The following is a 16,329-nucleotide window of genomic DNA, read 5'->3' as shown; positions in this document are numbered from 1 at the left end:
AAAATTAAGTCGGTGTGAAAGAAAATACAATATACTTCAAAATTTAGTTTCAAAACTAAATTGAGTTGTTATCAAATAAAAAATAATTCATCCCTTCAATGAAATCTTTATTTTCATTCTAAACCATAAAATCTATACTCTCTATTAAAGGAGCTTAGAGGCTGACCTCACTTTGCTTACGTGTCAGCCTCTCAGCCATGCCACATTGCCCATGCTTATGTCATAATTCCGTCTTTTTATATATTATTTTTTAAGATAAATATAATTTTCTATATTAATAATACATAAATAAAATTTTCAAAATTCAAATCCTCTCTCAAATCCCTAAATCTCATTTCAAATTTCAAACCTAAAGCCCTTTCCATTCCATTCTCTCTCTCTTTCTCTCAGATCTAGATCTGGCGCTTCTCTCTCTCTAGATTAATCAACAAATTATCATCTCTTTCGATTCAAGAATCAAGAATCATGCAATTAAATCACTAAACACTGAAATTCAACCTTCAATTTACGTTTTTCCATAACAAAATCATTAAAAAAAATGCAGAATTACACCGATTTTTCATACGGTAATGATGAAGACAACAAGCTCTGGTCATCGTTCATCCACCAATCAAACGGTGGTATGTGTAATGAGTTTAACACACCGTTGTACTCATCGATCTTCTCCATAACTCCACTGGTGCCTGAATAATCACCGGCTAAGTTCCAAAGAAGCAGAAGCGCTCCGGCAAGAGAATGTTAATCTTCAGATGATGAATTCGGAGCTAAACAAGCAGTTATCTCAGTTGCAACAGGTTTCGGTTTCGGATTCGGTTCCGGTTTCTTCTGTTGCGAATTGTTTTGGACGGATGAGGATTGGGGAGAAAGGAGCGGCGGCGAGTGATAAACGAGCGGCGGATGAGGATTGGTTCTGATATGGTAACTTCTAATTTTAATATTTTATTTATGGACTTATTGGATTGAAAGTTTATTTATAGTGATGAGTTTTATGGTTTTCTCTGTTCATTAACTGTTTATGTTGAATTCAGATCTTTTACATTCAGATTATACCGGAAGATCTGTTTAAATGAGGTAATTTTGGTAACTTCTAGGGTTACATTCAGTTTCAGTAGCCGTTGAATCGATAATTTGTGTTTAATTTAGTGTTTGAAGGTGAAATTGTGGTTAAATTAGTGTGAATTTGAGGTAATTTTAGTCAGTTAGGTTAGTTAGATAAAGTGGAAGAGGTTTGGCAAGAGGTGATATGCGAAGCTATGAATTTCACGGTTGCAAACATTAGATATGCGAAGCTATGAATTTAGGCCTTTGAAGTTCACGGTTGCAAACATTAGATATGCGAAGCTATTAATTTAGGCCTTTGATTTGATGTTGTGAGAACTGAGACTAGGTGAAACCATCATCATGTTGCAAACATTAGATATGCGAAGCTATGAATTTTTATTACATTTTACTTTCATACCGATCTTATTGGTTCAGTACCATTTTTCTTCTGTTATATCATTTTACAATTATATCTTTTGGCTTCTGTTATAATAAATATTTACTCAATAATCTGGCACTGTTTGTAGGTTCAGTTTAAAATTTATATTTAGAATTGTTTGTAGGTTCTGAACTCAAAATACGGATGCAATGTTCCTCTGCTTCTGATGAATGATGATAGTACACACGATGAGACTTTGAAGGTAACTTTATTTTATTTTATTTCTGTTATTCTGCATATACATGTGTAATAAAGCTGTGTTTTTTTTTCTGTCATATAGATTGTGGAGAAACAATCCAACAAAAACATAATCTGTTTAGTCAAGGTTTGTTTTCTTTGAAATCTTTTGATCATTTAAAGTTGCTTCTTTTGGTATTAGATCATGAAAATGTCTGATCAAATTCAAGGATTCAAGTCGAAGGTATAGATGAAGTTTTTCAGTGGTGATGTGGATCAAAAGAAATTGTCGATGTGACTTCATTTATTAAGCGTCCGGCTTTGTATAAATATAAGTGTAGTTACTGCCGCAGATGCGACGGGTAATATATCCAGTTAATTTGATTTACAAGTTATTCACAAAGTTTCTTTTTATTCTAATAGTTTATCTTAACTAACTATTTGAAGTGAACTGGTAGTTCATGTATCTTACTTCCCAACTTACCTTACGGTGCTCTAATTCAAATCTATTTTGTTACCCTTTTAAAATTGCTATGTTGGTTGAAAAAGTCACAGTCGTTAAAACAATTGCCAAACTTGATGTTATGTAGTTGAATTTTTCATGAAACCTTTTGAAGTCTACTTTCGTAGTTACAGTTGAATTTTTCATGAAACCTTTTGAAGTATACTTTCGTAGTTAGTAACGGAATCAAACTAGAAGTTTAATTAGAATTTTTAAAACCATAAAACCAAACTGAAACCAAATTGTTCATAATGGTTTGGTTTAGTTTTAATTTTCTTAGTTACTAACAATTTGTGGTTTCTTCATAGGGATTATGAGGAGGAATTAGCAAAAGTGAGATGCAACACTATGCATTGTCATTTCTGGATCTGAATTCCACATGATAAGTTATATTATACGGTGTAAATGGGATTATGAACGCCAGTAAATATATGTAAGTTGTTAGATTTACTAGAACTGTTGGTTAGGCTAGCATAGATAAGAGTACACTTAGCAAGGGCCGTGATAAGAAGAATGACAAAGTTAACAAACCTGAATAGCTTGTGAGGTTACTTGATCTTCTTTTACAGGTTATATTACTTTTGACATCAACTTTTGATGTCTTTGATATAACTACCAAGGCTATATTACTTTTCTCAGTCACTTAAAATTTTGAATAGAATGATTTACGAGGAGGTTTTATGTAATAATCCTACACTTTGGCTCCGTAAATAAATATGTTTCTTTGATATAGTTGACAATTTTGACATGTTCGCTTGTGAGTGACTTCTTGCAGGACCTTCAGAGAAAAAGCCTACTCCGATGCAAGATTTGCCGTCATTGGATTTTAAAACGTAAGTTAGTTGTTTACTTCCCCTTTTTAACTTGACTTAAACTGTGGCTGTTATCTAAGAGGATGCAATTTTTGTTTTACAGACCATTAAGAAACTGATATAAGTTTGGATGCAGTTGGTGAAGGTGAAAATTGGTGGGAGGTATTTATTAATATTTATTCTTATTATTTTTTTATATGTTAGTATCATTCCTGATGTATAAGTTTACAATGCATTTGTATAAGGTTTTTCCTGTCACACCCCCAAAATCCACCTGCGGATAACACCCGCTTCGAGGGCGTGACTGACCAGGATCCAGCCACCAATTATACCGAATACTTAAGTTGATAACAAAAGTAATACTTACTAACCATAAGATTAGCAAATATCAAGTTCAAAGTTTAAGGTTTTAAGTTCAAACAGTTAATAAGTAGCGGAAGCATAAGTAAAGTAGTTTAAACAAAGTTCATAATTCAAAATAAGGTAACACCCAACACGAGGGTGAACAGACACTACACATTCCCAAGCAGCAAGCTCCTTCGTCACGGGTTACCTGCAAAGCATGCAGTAAGGGGGTCAACAATAATGCTGAGTGAGTCCACTAGTTGTCCAGTTTTAATTACCAAAAACTTTGTTTCACCGGTTAATTTATCCGTTTATACATGCCCTGGGGAGCTACCCCAAAAGTTAGCGACTAAACTGTTTTTCCAATACCGAACACTAGGTAACCGTTGCGTATCCGCAGGATGCCCCGATGTCAATGTTCTATCATCATTGACGGATTTCTGAGTACATTAGTTCACGACCGTCCCAAACCAGGGCACGGTGTGAGGCTGGTAAACACCTAAATAGCGCTATCAACTAATAACCCGTTCGCCTGAACCCGGCGACTAATCGGTATTTGTAGTAGGGACTTGAGTGATAGAGTTTCGTTTAGTGCCGTTAGTTGCAATGCGTATAAACAGTAATTAACCAAAAGGTTTCCCAATACCCGGGAAGGAAAAGTAAGTTCGTTCCCAATAACTAGGGAAGGTATGTAAATGGTATCCCCTTTTACCAGGGGATAGGATTGTTTTAGTCTCGTGTCCCAAACCACCGGGACGCATGCTTTTAAGTTGTGAACTCACCTTGGGTTGCTCGGTAGGTTTAGGTTACTTGTCAATCATGTTGGTCACCACGTCCTAACATGGTTACCGGTATAGGTCAGGTTCGGTGTACAAGCATTCACGTAAAACACATACAGGCACGTAACTAACACGTATCAAGCATATAAGTAAACAGTGGGTTACTGGGCCGGCCTAAGTAATTAAGCAGTCAACAGCAACACATAATCCAGTCAACAGATAGTCCAAGTTAAACACATATGGGCCCAGTAACCAAAATGAACAGCCCACTCGCAACCAGCTGGTCTCGAGTCGCAACCAGGTGGTTTCGGCTTGTCACGCTGTGGTTGCGAGTCGTAACTGTGGTCTCGAGTCATCATGCTGTGGTTGCGAGTCGCAACCGACGTAGTCTCGAGTCGCAATCACGTGGTTTCGACTTGTCATGCTTTGTTTGCGAGTCGCAACGGTGTGGTTTCGAGTCGGAATGCTGTGGTTGCGAGTCGTAATGCCGTCGTTGCGAGTCGTAACCTGTCACTTTCATATACACGTGATGATGCAGATATGACAGTCCAAATTGTACCAAGAATTCAGGCCCATTTTAGGAAACAACCAATAATATTTCACTAACACTTTGCCTAATCTGAATGCTAGTAAAGATAGATCAAACTTTGCCATTTTTTAAAACCTTCAAACCATATTCAAACAAGTTCTTCTTATGTTCATAGTTTTCTAGGGTTTTCATGCCAACATAAACACATATTTATGAACCGAAAATCACATATTTAACAAGATCATGATGCTAAACAAGAAAACATACATTATATAGCCGAAAATCTTATGCTAAACATCATCATTCTTGCAAGAAACAAAGAAGCATAGTGTAGTTGGCTATGAACATTTGTAAACTACCAATATCATGTCATTTTAGTCATGTTAACACATATTCACAAACTTTACAAAACAACCTAATAATCATGCATAAACTACTAACCAACCATTTCTTAGTTCATACAACATACATACATCTTAAACACAAAAGGAAACACTAACCGGTTATGAAAAGGAGGAGCCGAAAACAAAGAGAAGAGAATGAGAGAAGATGGAGTGTCCGAGTGATCCGAGCTTGACCGAGTCCTTGTCCGAGATTCTTGCTTGAACCGAAAAGGGGAGAAGAGTGGTGTTGTTGTGGGTTTCTAGTTGAGAGGAAAATAGGAGAAGTGTGTTTGTGTGGTTTGTGTAAAGTGAAGGGAAGTGGGGAAGGTGGGGTATATATACAAGGGGTGTTTCGGGTTGGGTTTGGGGTTTCGACCCAAACCGGTTACGGCCCAAAGGCCCACTCGCAACCGCCCGGTTGCGAGTCATGGTCTCGGGTCGTGGTTTCGGCTCTCATATAAATATATATATCCAATACATACATACATCACATATCATGCAAAAATCACGTTTCCATTTAATAATATTTATATACACACGAAATATTACAAGGTGATCGTTCGGAAAAACCTCGAGTGTCACATTATCCCCAAGTTTTAAGAACTTTCGTCCCGAAAGTTGAAGCAGCCACTGCCAAGCTAGCGTGTTTTAACGGGGTGTCACATCATCCCCCCGTTAGTTTGGAATTTCGTCCCGAAATTCGGTTGTAGCTTCAGTGCTGGGGTTTTCGTTTGGGAACAACTGGGGATACTTGGACTTCATCTGGTCCTCCCGCTCCCAGGTAAACTCTGGGCCGCGCCGTGAGTTCCAACGAACTCGCACAAGGGGTATCTGGCTACGTTTGAGGGTTTTGATTTCTCGATCCGTGATCTCAATCGGTTCCTCAGTAAAGTGTAGCTGTTCATCAATCGTCAGTTCCTTAAAAGGAATCACAAGTGTTTCATCCGACAAACACTTCTTCAGGTTAGATACGTGAAAAACGTTGTGCACTGCACTCAGCTCTGCAGGCAGGTTTAATCTATAAGCAACCTTACCGATTTTCTCGGTAATTTCGAATGGTCCAACATACCGTGGATTCAGCTTGCCCCGTTTACCGAAACGGACCACACCCTTCCAGGGTGAGACTTTAAGTAGAACCCGGTCTCCGACCTGGAATTCTAGTGGTTTCCTACGCTTATCAGCGTAGCTTTTCTGACGGTCACGAGCTGCCGCCATGCGTTGCCTGATCTGGGAAATCTTTTCCGTTGTATCTACCACTAGTTCTGGGCCTGTGAGTTGACTATCACCGACTTCCGCCCAGCAGAGAGGTGATCGGCATTTACGACCGTACAATGCCTCAAAAGGTGCCGCCTGAATGCTAGTGTGGTAGCTGTTATTGTAGGAGAATTCCACCAACGGTAGATGCTTCTCCCAGTTCTTGCCAAAATCGATCACACATGCTCTAAGCATGTCTTCCAGGGTTTGGATGGTGCGTTCAGACTGCCCATCCGTTTGCGGGTTATAAGCGGTGCTCATGTCCAAACGTGAGCCAAAGGATTTGTGCATAGCTTGCCACAATTCGGAAGTAAAACGAGCGTCTCGGTCAGAAATAATAGAGGTTGGCACCCCGTGCCTGGAGACTACTTCCTTTAAATAGATTTCTGCTAAGGTAGAAAACTTGTCTGTTTCCTTAATGGCCAGAAAGTGTGCAGACTTAGTCAAACGATCTACTATCACCCAGATAGTATCATTCCCGCGTTGAGATCTAGGTAGCCCTGTAACAAAATCCATGGAAATTTGTTCCCATTTCCATTTCGGGATTTCCGGTTGCTGTAGTAGGCCTGCTGGTTTCTGATACTCGATCTTGACTCTTGCGCAGGTCAAACATTTGCCAACATAGGCTGCTATGTGGGCTTTCATGCCAGGCCACCAGTAGGTGGTCCTTAAGTCGTAGTACATCTTATCTGAACCAGGATGTACTGAGTAACGGGACTTATGGGCTTCGTCCATCACAAGCTCTCGTAGATCTCCGTAAAGTGGGACCCAAATGCGCCCTGCCACATAGTAGGCGCCATCTTCTTTCTGTTCTAGTTGCTGTCTCGATCCTCGCAGGGACTCAACCCTGATGTTTTCCGGTTTCAAAGCTTCAATCTGAGCATTTCGGATCTGGGTAGGGAGACTAGACTGGATAGTAAGTTGTAATGCTCGCACGCGCCGTGGTATAGTGTCCTTCCGGCTGAGGGCGTCTGCCACAACATTGGCCTTGCCCGGATGATACTTGATGGCGCACTCGTAGTCATTCAGAAGTTCAACCCATCGACGTTGACGCATGTTTAACTCCTTCTGCTTAAAGATATGCTCGAGACTCCTGTGATCGGTGTAAATGGTGCACTTGGTACCGTACAGGTAATGTCTCCATATCTTAAGCGCAAATATCACTGCTCCCAGTTCCAAGTCATGTGTTGTGTAGTTCCTTTCATGTGTCTTAAGTTGTCGAGAGGCGTAAGCAATAACTTTCTCGCGTTGCATCAACACGCAACCGAGTCCATGAATAGACGCATCGCAGTAGACCACAAAGTCGTCAGTGCCTTCAGGTAACGAGAGAATAGGAGCACTGCAGAGGTTATCCTTAAGCCTCTGAAAAGCATATTCCTGTGCTTCATTCCACTTGTAGGTGACGCCTTTCTGAGTGAGTGTAGTGAGGGGTTGTGCAATCTTTGAGAATCCCTGAATGAATCTGCGGTAGTAACCTGCCAATCCCAAGAATTGGCGAACTTCAGTGGGAGTCTTAGGGGTAGGCCAATTCTTTATAGAGTCGATCTTAGCTGGGTCGACGTGGATTCCATCCTTGTTAACCACGTGCCCAAGGAAATGGACTTCTCGAAGCCAGAAGTCGCATTTCGAGAACTTGGCGTACAGTTGCTCATTGCGAAGGAGTTCGAGGATAAGGCGTAGGTGCTGTTCATGCTCTTCCTGACTTTTCGAGTAGATCAAGATGTCGTCTATAAACACAATCACGAACTTGTCGAGGTAGGGTTTGCATACTCGGTTCATAAGATCCATGAACACTGCAGGGGCGTTGGTCATTCCGAAGGGCATAACGAGGAATTCATAATGACCATAACGAGTTCTGAATGCAGTCTTGGAAATATCTTCATTACGGACCCTTAACTGATGATAGCCTGATCGCAGATCAATCTTAGAATAGTAGCTTGATCCTTGCAGTTGATCAAACAAATCGTCGATTCGCGGGAGAGGGTAACGATTCTTGATGGTAACCTTGTTCAACTCACGATAGTCAATACACATTCGGAACGTGCCATCCTTCTTCTTAACAAAGAGTACCGGTGCTCCCCAGGGTGACGAACTAGGGCGGATAAACCCTTTATCCAAAAGTTCCTGTAGTTGTGTCGAGAGTTCCTTCAATTCTGCGGGGGCTAGCCGATAAGGTGCACGAGCTATAGGCGCTGCTCCGGGAGCTAGCTCGATTTGGAATTCGACCTGACGGTGGGGAGGGAGTCCAGGTAGTTCCTCAGGAAATACCTCGGGGTAGTCACGCACTACTGGAAAATCTTCAATCCTCTTTTCCTTTTCCTGCGTGTTGGTAACAAGTGCTAAGATAGCGGTGTGCCCTTTTCGTAAACACTTCTGGGCCTTCAAGAAAGAGATAATGCCGGAGATTTCTCCACTTTTGCCACCTTGTACAATGAGGGGTTTGCCAGAACGGCGAGGAATACGAACTGCTTTCTCTTGACAGAGGATCTCAGCACGATGCTTGGATAACCAATCCATACCAATAACGACATCGAAGCTTCCAAGAGTAACAGGGAAAAGATCGATACTAAATGTCTGACCAGACAACTCTAGTTTGCAACCCTTGACAACGTGTGAGGCCTCGATGTTTCTACCATTAGCTAACTCGACGACATGAGGAGAACTTAGTAACGAAAGCGGACGCTTAAGCTTCTTACTAATACGTAGGGATACATAACTAGCATCGGCACCGGAATCAAATAACACAGAAACATAACGATCATCGAGTAGGAACTTACCCGTCACAACATTGGGGTCATTCCTTGCTTCTCCAGCTCCAATCACAAAAGCTCTTCCTCTAGCACCATTCCCAGCATTGTTGTTCTGATTGTTGTTCCCAGCTCCCTGATTATTGTTGCGGTTCTGATTCAGTTCAGGGCAATCCTTCTTAAAGTGTCCCTCAGCTCCACACTTAAAACATGCCCGGTTGTATCCCTGCTGCTGTTGCTGTTGGGGTTGTTGCTGATTCTGTCTAGCTGGGAACTGACTTCGACAATCCTTGGCGTCGTGCCCCATCTTGTGGCATCGCTGACACTGGCCCTTGTTACATGCCCCATTGTGGTGCTTGTTACACTTGTTGCACTTAGGGTAGCTTCCCCGGTAGCCACCCTGTTGCTGAGTGCCTTTGTTGCTTTCAGTTTTCCTTTGTTGCGCTGGGGCCTGAGTGGGGTTAGCATCCTTGCTTTGACTTCCTTCCCACTTACGCTTGCTGTCACTAGAAGTTCCGACAGTAGCACTGATCCTTTTGGGCAACCTGCCCTCTTCCACGGCCTGATCAGTAAGTTTGTGAGCAAGTCGAACAATCGGCTGAATGGTAGTGTGGTTGGCTGAAGTGACATGGCTTCGAATCTCTGGAGCCAAACCTTTGATGTACAGTTCGATCCTTCGGTACATTGGTCGAGACATGTTTGGGCAAAGAGCAGCGTAGTCGTTAGACAGCTTGGTGTAGGTTTCAATTTCCGACCCAACCATCTTGAGCTCATAGTACTCATTCTCAAGCTTGTGGATGTCATCCCGGTGACAGTATTCATCCTTAATCATATCCTTGAAATCCTCCCATGCCGTAGCATTTGCAGTTTCCAACCCAAACATCTGAATCTGCGCCTTCCACCAAGAAAGCGCGCTTCCTTCAAGCGTAGCAGTAGCAAACTTCACCCAGTTCGCAGGGGGACACTCGCAAACAGCAAAAACAGCTTCAATTTTCTCAATCCAATGCAGAAGACCTATGGCACCCTCAGTGCCGTTGAAAGGGAGAGGCTTGCAATCCATGAAAGTTTTGAAAGTACACACTGGTGGTTGCGCAGGTGCATGCTGACCTGTTTGTGAGAAGCGAAGCGTATAGGTTTAGAGGCGAAAAGTCGATGTGGCGGTAGGATCTTATACATCCTAAAACAACGAGCTTACCTATAGGGTGAGCTGCGAAAGCTGCAGCCACTGTGTTGAGCAGGTTAGTGAACTGAGCCTGTGTCATGTTAATGTTTCCTCTTCCGCGTCCACTCATTGTCTTCATAACCAGAAAACACAATATGAGTGTGTTGTCGTAGTGTAGCGAGAATGAGATAGAAGAGAAAGGTGTATCTATCTAGTTTAGGCACACTAGTACGTATAGCATAACAGGAAACATAAAGTAAGCAACAAGTAAACACTGGTCCGAGCTATGAGGTCAAAAGTGTTGAGCCTTGCACTTGGAGTGTAGTGTCGTCGCGAGTCACGGGTTATAGTCTGGTTTCCTCCAAAAAGATTTTTCCCTTTTTAAAACCAAGTTCACTATAACCAATGGCTCTGATACCAATCTGTCACACCCCCAAAATCCACCTGCGGATAACACCCGCTTCGAGGGCGTGACTGACCAGGATCCAGCCACCAATTATACCGAATACTTAAGTTGATAACAAAAGTAATACTTACTAACCATAAGATTAGCAAATATCAAGTTCAAAGTTTAAGGTTTTAAGTTCAAACAGTTAATAAGTAGCGGAAGCATAAGTAAAGTAGTTTAAACAAAGTTCATAATTCAAAATAAGGTAACACCCAACACGAGGGTGAACAGACACTACACATTCCCAAGCAGCAAGCTCCTTCGTCACGGGTTACCTGCAAAGCATGCAGTAAGGGGGTCAACAATAATGCTGAGTGAGTCCACTAGTTGTCCAGTTTTAATTACCAAAAACTTTGTTTCACCGGTTAATTTATCCGTTTATACATGCCCTGGGGAGCTACCCCAAAAGTTAGCGACTAAACTGTTTTTCCAATACCGAACACTAGGTAACCGTTGCGTATCCGCAGGATGCCCCGATGTCAATGTTCTATCATCATTGACGGATTTCTGAGTACATTAGTTCACGACCGTCCCAAACCAGGGCACGGTGTGAGGCTGGTAAACACCTAAATAGCGCTATCAACTAATAACCCGTTCGCCTGAACCCGGCGACTAATCGGTATTTGTAGTAGGGACTTGAGTGATAGAGTTTCGTTTAGTGCCGTTAGTTGCAATGCGTATAAACAGTAATTAACCAAAAGGTTTCCCAATACCCGGGAAGGAAAAGTAAGTTCGTTCCCAATAACTAGGGAAGGTATGTAAATGGTATCCCCTTTTACCAGGGGATAGGATTGTTTTAGTCTCGTGTCCCAAACCACCGGGACGCATGCTTTTAAGTTGTGAACTCACCTTGGGTTGCTCGGTAGGTTTAGGTTACTTGTCAATCACGTTGGTCACCACGTCCTAACATGGTTACCGGTATAGGTCAGGTTCGGTGTACAAGCATTCACGTAAAACACATACAGGCACGTAACTAACACGTATCAAGCATATAAGTAAACAGTGGGTTACTGGGCCGGCCTAAGTAATTAAGCAGTCAACAGCAACACATAATCCAGTCAACAGATAGTCCAAGTTAAACACATATGGGCCCAGTAACCAAAATGAACAGCCCACTCGCAACCAGCTGGTCTCGAGTCGCAACCAGGTGGTTTCGGCTTGTCACGCTGTGGTTGCGAGTCGTAACTGTGGTCTCGAGTCATCATGCTGTGGTTGCGAGTCGCAACCGACGTAGTCTCGAGTCGCAATCACGTGGTTTCGACTTGTCATGCTTTGTTTGCGAGTCGCAACGGTGTGGTTTCGAGTCGGAATGCTGTGGTTGCGAGTCGTAATGCCGTCGTTGCGAGTCGTAACCTGTCACTTTCATATACACGTGATGATGCAGATATGACAGTCCAAATTGTACCAAGAATTCAGGCCCATTTTAGGAAACAACCAATAATATTTCACTAACACTTTGCCTAATCTGAATGCTAGTAAAGATAGATCAAACTTTGCCATTTTTTAAAACCTTCAAACCATATTCAAACAAGTTCTTCTTATGTTCATAGTTTTCTAGGGTTTTCATGCCAACATAAACACATATTTATGAACCGAAAATCACATATTTAACAAGATCATGATGCTAAACAAGAAAACATACATTATATAGCCGAAAATCTTATGCTAAACATCATCATTCTTGCAAGAAACAAAGAAGCATAGTGTAGTTGGCTATGAACATTTGTAAACTACCAATATCATGTCATTTTAGTCATGTTAACACATATTCACAAACTTTACAAAACAACCTAATAATCATGCATAAACTACTAACCAACCATTTCTTAGTTCATACAACATACATACATCTTAAACACAAAAGGAAACACTAACCGGTTAAGAAAAGGAGGAGCCGAAAACAAAGAGAAGAGAATGAGAGAAGATGGAGTGTCCGAGTGATCCGAGCTTGACCGAGTCCTTGTCCGAGATTCTTGCTTGAACCGAAAAGGGGAGAAGAGTGGTGTTGTTGTGGGTTTCTAGTTGAGAGGAAAATAGGAGAAGTGTGTTTGTGTGGTTTGTGTAAAGTGAAGGGAAGTGGGGAAGGTGGGGTATATATACAAGGGGTGTTTCGGGTTGGGTTTGGGGTTTCGACCCAAACCGGTTACGGCCCAAAGGCCCACTCGCAACCGCCCGGTTGCGAGTCATGGTCTCGGGTCGTGGTTTCGGCTCTCATATAAATATATATATCCAATACATACATACATCACATATCATGCAAAAATCACGTTTCCATTTAATAATATTTATATACACACGAAATATTACAAGGTGATCGTTCGGAAAAACCTCGAGTGTCACATTTCCGAACCAAATGATGGAGATGGCAATGGAGGTTGTCTCCGAGGTTCGGGGAAAGCGTTTAAATCTTGATGTTTTTGCTTGCAGAACGCCTTCCATTTGTTCGATGAAAGTCAGTTTATTATAATCAAGAGAATATTGTAAAAGTTGACTTTTTTCTTAAAGCAAACCAGAAAGTCAAAGGTAAGTGGAGTAAGAAGTAAGAACTACTGGGTTGAGGGTGAACTCTGCAAAATCAATGATCGGCCACCTCATGGGAGTCGCTGGTGCTGTGGAAGCTATCGCAACAATACAAGTAATGCAATGAAGTAATTTGCTGTTTTGTTTTACTTAGACCATTTGTTTTGAATCTTAATTTTTAGTTTCGGTATGTTATATAGGCGATACGGACACGTTGAGTACACCAAATCTTAATTTTAGTTTGGGGATGTTACCTAGACCAATTGTTTTGAATCTTAATTTTAGTTCCGGTATTTTAGTTTCCATATGTTACATAGGCGATACGTTCATACGTACTAATCATACTATGCTTTGCAGAATAAATTGACAGATTCAAAATGAATACGGGCCGTCCGAGTAGAAACTCGGAGCACCGGCTCGAGCATATACAAAATGGGCTGCACAAATGGCTGTGGGATTTCCTGTTTGGGTTGCACAATTAGTTTCAGAACAGATAATGCCCCTTTCAAGGTCTGCTTATGATACTTTAAATCTTTTGAATAATATCTTAATTTATCCATACAATATTTATTGATTTTTCGATATTTTGAAATGAGCATGTAATGATGAAATGATGATGATTATGTATGTATATCCTTCATAAATGTATAGGCTGTTATGGAAAATTTCACAAGGCACATAGTGAATATGATGAAAGCTAATGGCTTATATGAGACTCAAGGTGGTCCAATTATTCTATCTCAGGTAATTAAAGAAACTCATTTCACACTCATGTCACCAGGATGACAGATAATTTTCAGAATTATGTTTTTAACTTATAAGTTGTTATATGAGACTCAAGGTGGTCTAATTATTCTATCTCAGAATTGTGTTTTCATCATATTCAAGTGGCGTATTCTGGTAAGTGTTGGTTTAGTTTAACTCAGTTGTTAGAAACAGTATTTTGGGTTAGAACAGTGGTTTGAAACCACTGTTGGGTCAACATATGGATGAATACAGCTGTTGGGTTAAAACAGTGTTTTGTGGAGAAAATAGTCGTTGAAACCACTGTTTGGTTAAAACAGTGTTTTGTGAAGAAAACAGATGTTACAAATCACTGTTGGGTTAAAACCTGGTTTGATTTTGATCAAACAGAGTTTTGGTCAAAACAAACGTTTCAAATCTTTTTTGAATTAAGACTAAGAATGTTTTGTGTCAATTTTGTCCCTTTCTTTATCAATTGGTAATATACTAAATTTGATAACAGTGGTTTTGTTTATTATTTGTTTAAAGGTGAGGGTATGAGGCATTGGTTGTGTTTATTTATTTGTTGAGTATATATAGATATTGATTGTAAATTCAGACTACTTAAAATTAATAGATTAATTTACCTAAAAAGAAGTGATGTAATGAAATAAAATTGGCTTTAAGTCATTTTTACTTTTATAAAAAGGTCAAATTGTGTGAAGTGCTTTGACTTTTCAAATTTGTGATTTTGCTTTACTTTTTGCTGTTAAACAAGGTAGAGATATAAAAAAAATACATCTGGATTTTAAAATCTGCTCAACGAAGTGGCGGGAGTTTATGCACAAGTACGGACATCGCCATCACCAAGACAAAGATGAGAAACTCGAGACGAAGAATGAGTTTGATGGCGAGAGGCAGAACAGTATGACAGCCCACCATAAGGAGAAAAAAAGAGAACATAAAGGCGGATTCATATGGCTCGTTCGCAAGTTTTTTAAGCACACTGCTGACGTCTACTACATGTACGGTTTCTGATTTTAGTTAGGGTTTTCTAATAATCTGGTGTATGTATGTTTGTAGATCTCATATCACCCCTGTATGTATCTTTTATTTTTGTAGATCTAGGGTTTCTTTGTATTTTTCAAATCTGTAAACTGATAATTTGTGTTGTTACAGGATGGAGATCTGGGAACTACAAATCACTGCAGAACTTGATTTCGTTGTGAACCTTACGTTTTAGCCAAACATGTACACTAAAAAAAAATTAATGTCATATATAAGAAGTTATTAGACAACATAAAATTAGGTCATGCTTTTATTTTAGCCAAAATATTATCAATTACTTACCTTATTTTCTATATCAAACATGTACACTAAAACAAATTATCTTTAAGATTACTTACCTTATTTTCTATATCAAACATGTACACTAAAACAAATTATCTTTAAGATTGTTTTATAAACATATGTAACTAAACACAAAAAATTTAAATAATATATTATAATATTTTTTTCAGTATATGATTCCGATCGTTATTAAACAAATCCGTGTATTCACACGAATGTACACCTAGTAATTATAATTTGAAAAAAAAAAAAAAAAAACCCCACGACAAATCACAATGCATAACTTAGCAAAACTTTTGGGCCCTTTCAAAATTTAAAATTTAAATATCCATATCCCAATTGGGCCTCGTCCCTATATATACTTCCACCTCCCATGCAAACAATACATATTTCTCATACAAAAATCATTAAATCAACCACTAGGAAAAGCGCTTTAAGGAAAACAAACAGGGATGACGATGAAGCAGCCGGAGGACGTTGATCGATCAGAAGCACCCCAACTTTGCAAAGCGGGTTGTGGGTTTTATGGGAATTTGAAAACCCGAAACCTTTGTTCTGTTTGCTTTAAGGTTGTGCTTCAGAAGGAGGCATCCAAACAGACAGTTATCGCAGTTAATGTAGCTGATACAGTCCCACTGAAAAAGCATCATAGTGTTGAAGTCAAGAAGAAGAACAGATGCCAGGTCTGCAACAAACGGGTTGGGTTGATCGGGTTTGGGTGTAGATGTGGTCATAGTTTCTGCGGGTTGCATCGGATGCCTGAGGAACATGCTTGCAAGTTCGATTTCAAGGCTGCCGGCCGTGCCGTTTTAGAGAAAGAGAACCCGGTTTGCGTGGCCGATAAACTAGAGACAAGAATTTAATAATTCATCTTTGACACTTGCAATTTTTTTTTTTTTTTCAGTTAGCGTTATTATTTCGGTGCATGCATGTTTTTATTTGTCTTTGTAAAATCCTAGTTGTAATTAGCTTATAGTGAAGAGTTAAAAGGATTATATTGGTATTGTTATTTAAATTAAATATGAATCTTATGGAAATAATAAAATTAATAAAGATAATACTGATAAAATAAGGATCAAAGCTTAATATAATTATTAAAATTAAATATGAATCTTATG

General features: G+C 40.1%; 1 protein-coding gene and 1 long non-coding RNA gene across 18 annotated transcripts; both read left to right on the top strand.

Moving 5' to 3' along the window:
- Window positions 1–320: 320 nt before the first annotated feature.
- On the top strand, window positions 321–15,182 carry LOC110872917. Of its 17 annotated transcripts, none has more exons than XR_004863851.1 (10): window positions 933–1,071; window positions 1,605–1,682; window positions 1,761–2,019; window positions 2,468–2,592; window positions 2,935–2,992; window positions 3,075–3,133; window positions 13,046–13,266; window positions 13,496–13,648; window positions 13,790–14,886; window positions 15,041–15,182. It is a non-coding gene; the product is annotated as an uncharacterized LOC110872917 (long non-coding RNA). The 17 variants fall into 17 exon arrangements; XR_004863845.1 differs by having other exon boundaries at window positions 1,761–2,992; window positions 13,790–13,882; window positions 14,003–14,038; window positions 14,640–14,886; XR_004863848.1 differs by having other exon boundaries at window positions 1,761–2,992; window positions 13,790–13,882; window positions 13,980–14,038; window positions 14,640–14,886.
- A 240-nt stretch (window positions 15,183–15,422) lies between these two features.
- On the top strand, window positions 15,423–16,085 carry LOC110871145 (AN1-type zinc finger protein 5). The gene has a single exon (XM_022120076.2). It carries the CDS (start codon window positions 15,664–15,666, stop codon window positions 16,072–16,074), a length of 411 nt encoding a protein of 136 aa, XP_021975768.1. The 5' UTR covers window positions 15,423–15,663; the 3' UTR covers window positions 16,075–16,085.
- Window positions 16,086–16,329: the final 244 nt, after the last annotated feature.

This window comes from Helianthus annuus, chromosome 8 (genome assembly GCF_002127325.2).
Source record: "Helianthus annuus cultivar XRQ/B chromosome 8, HanXRQr2.0-SUNRISE, whole genome shotgun sequence".
NCBI lineage: Eukaryota > Viridiplantae > Streptophyta > Magnoliopsida > Asterales > Asteraceae > Helianthus > Helianthus annuus.
This window is presented reverse-complemented; position numbering and strand designations above follow the sequence as displayed.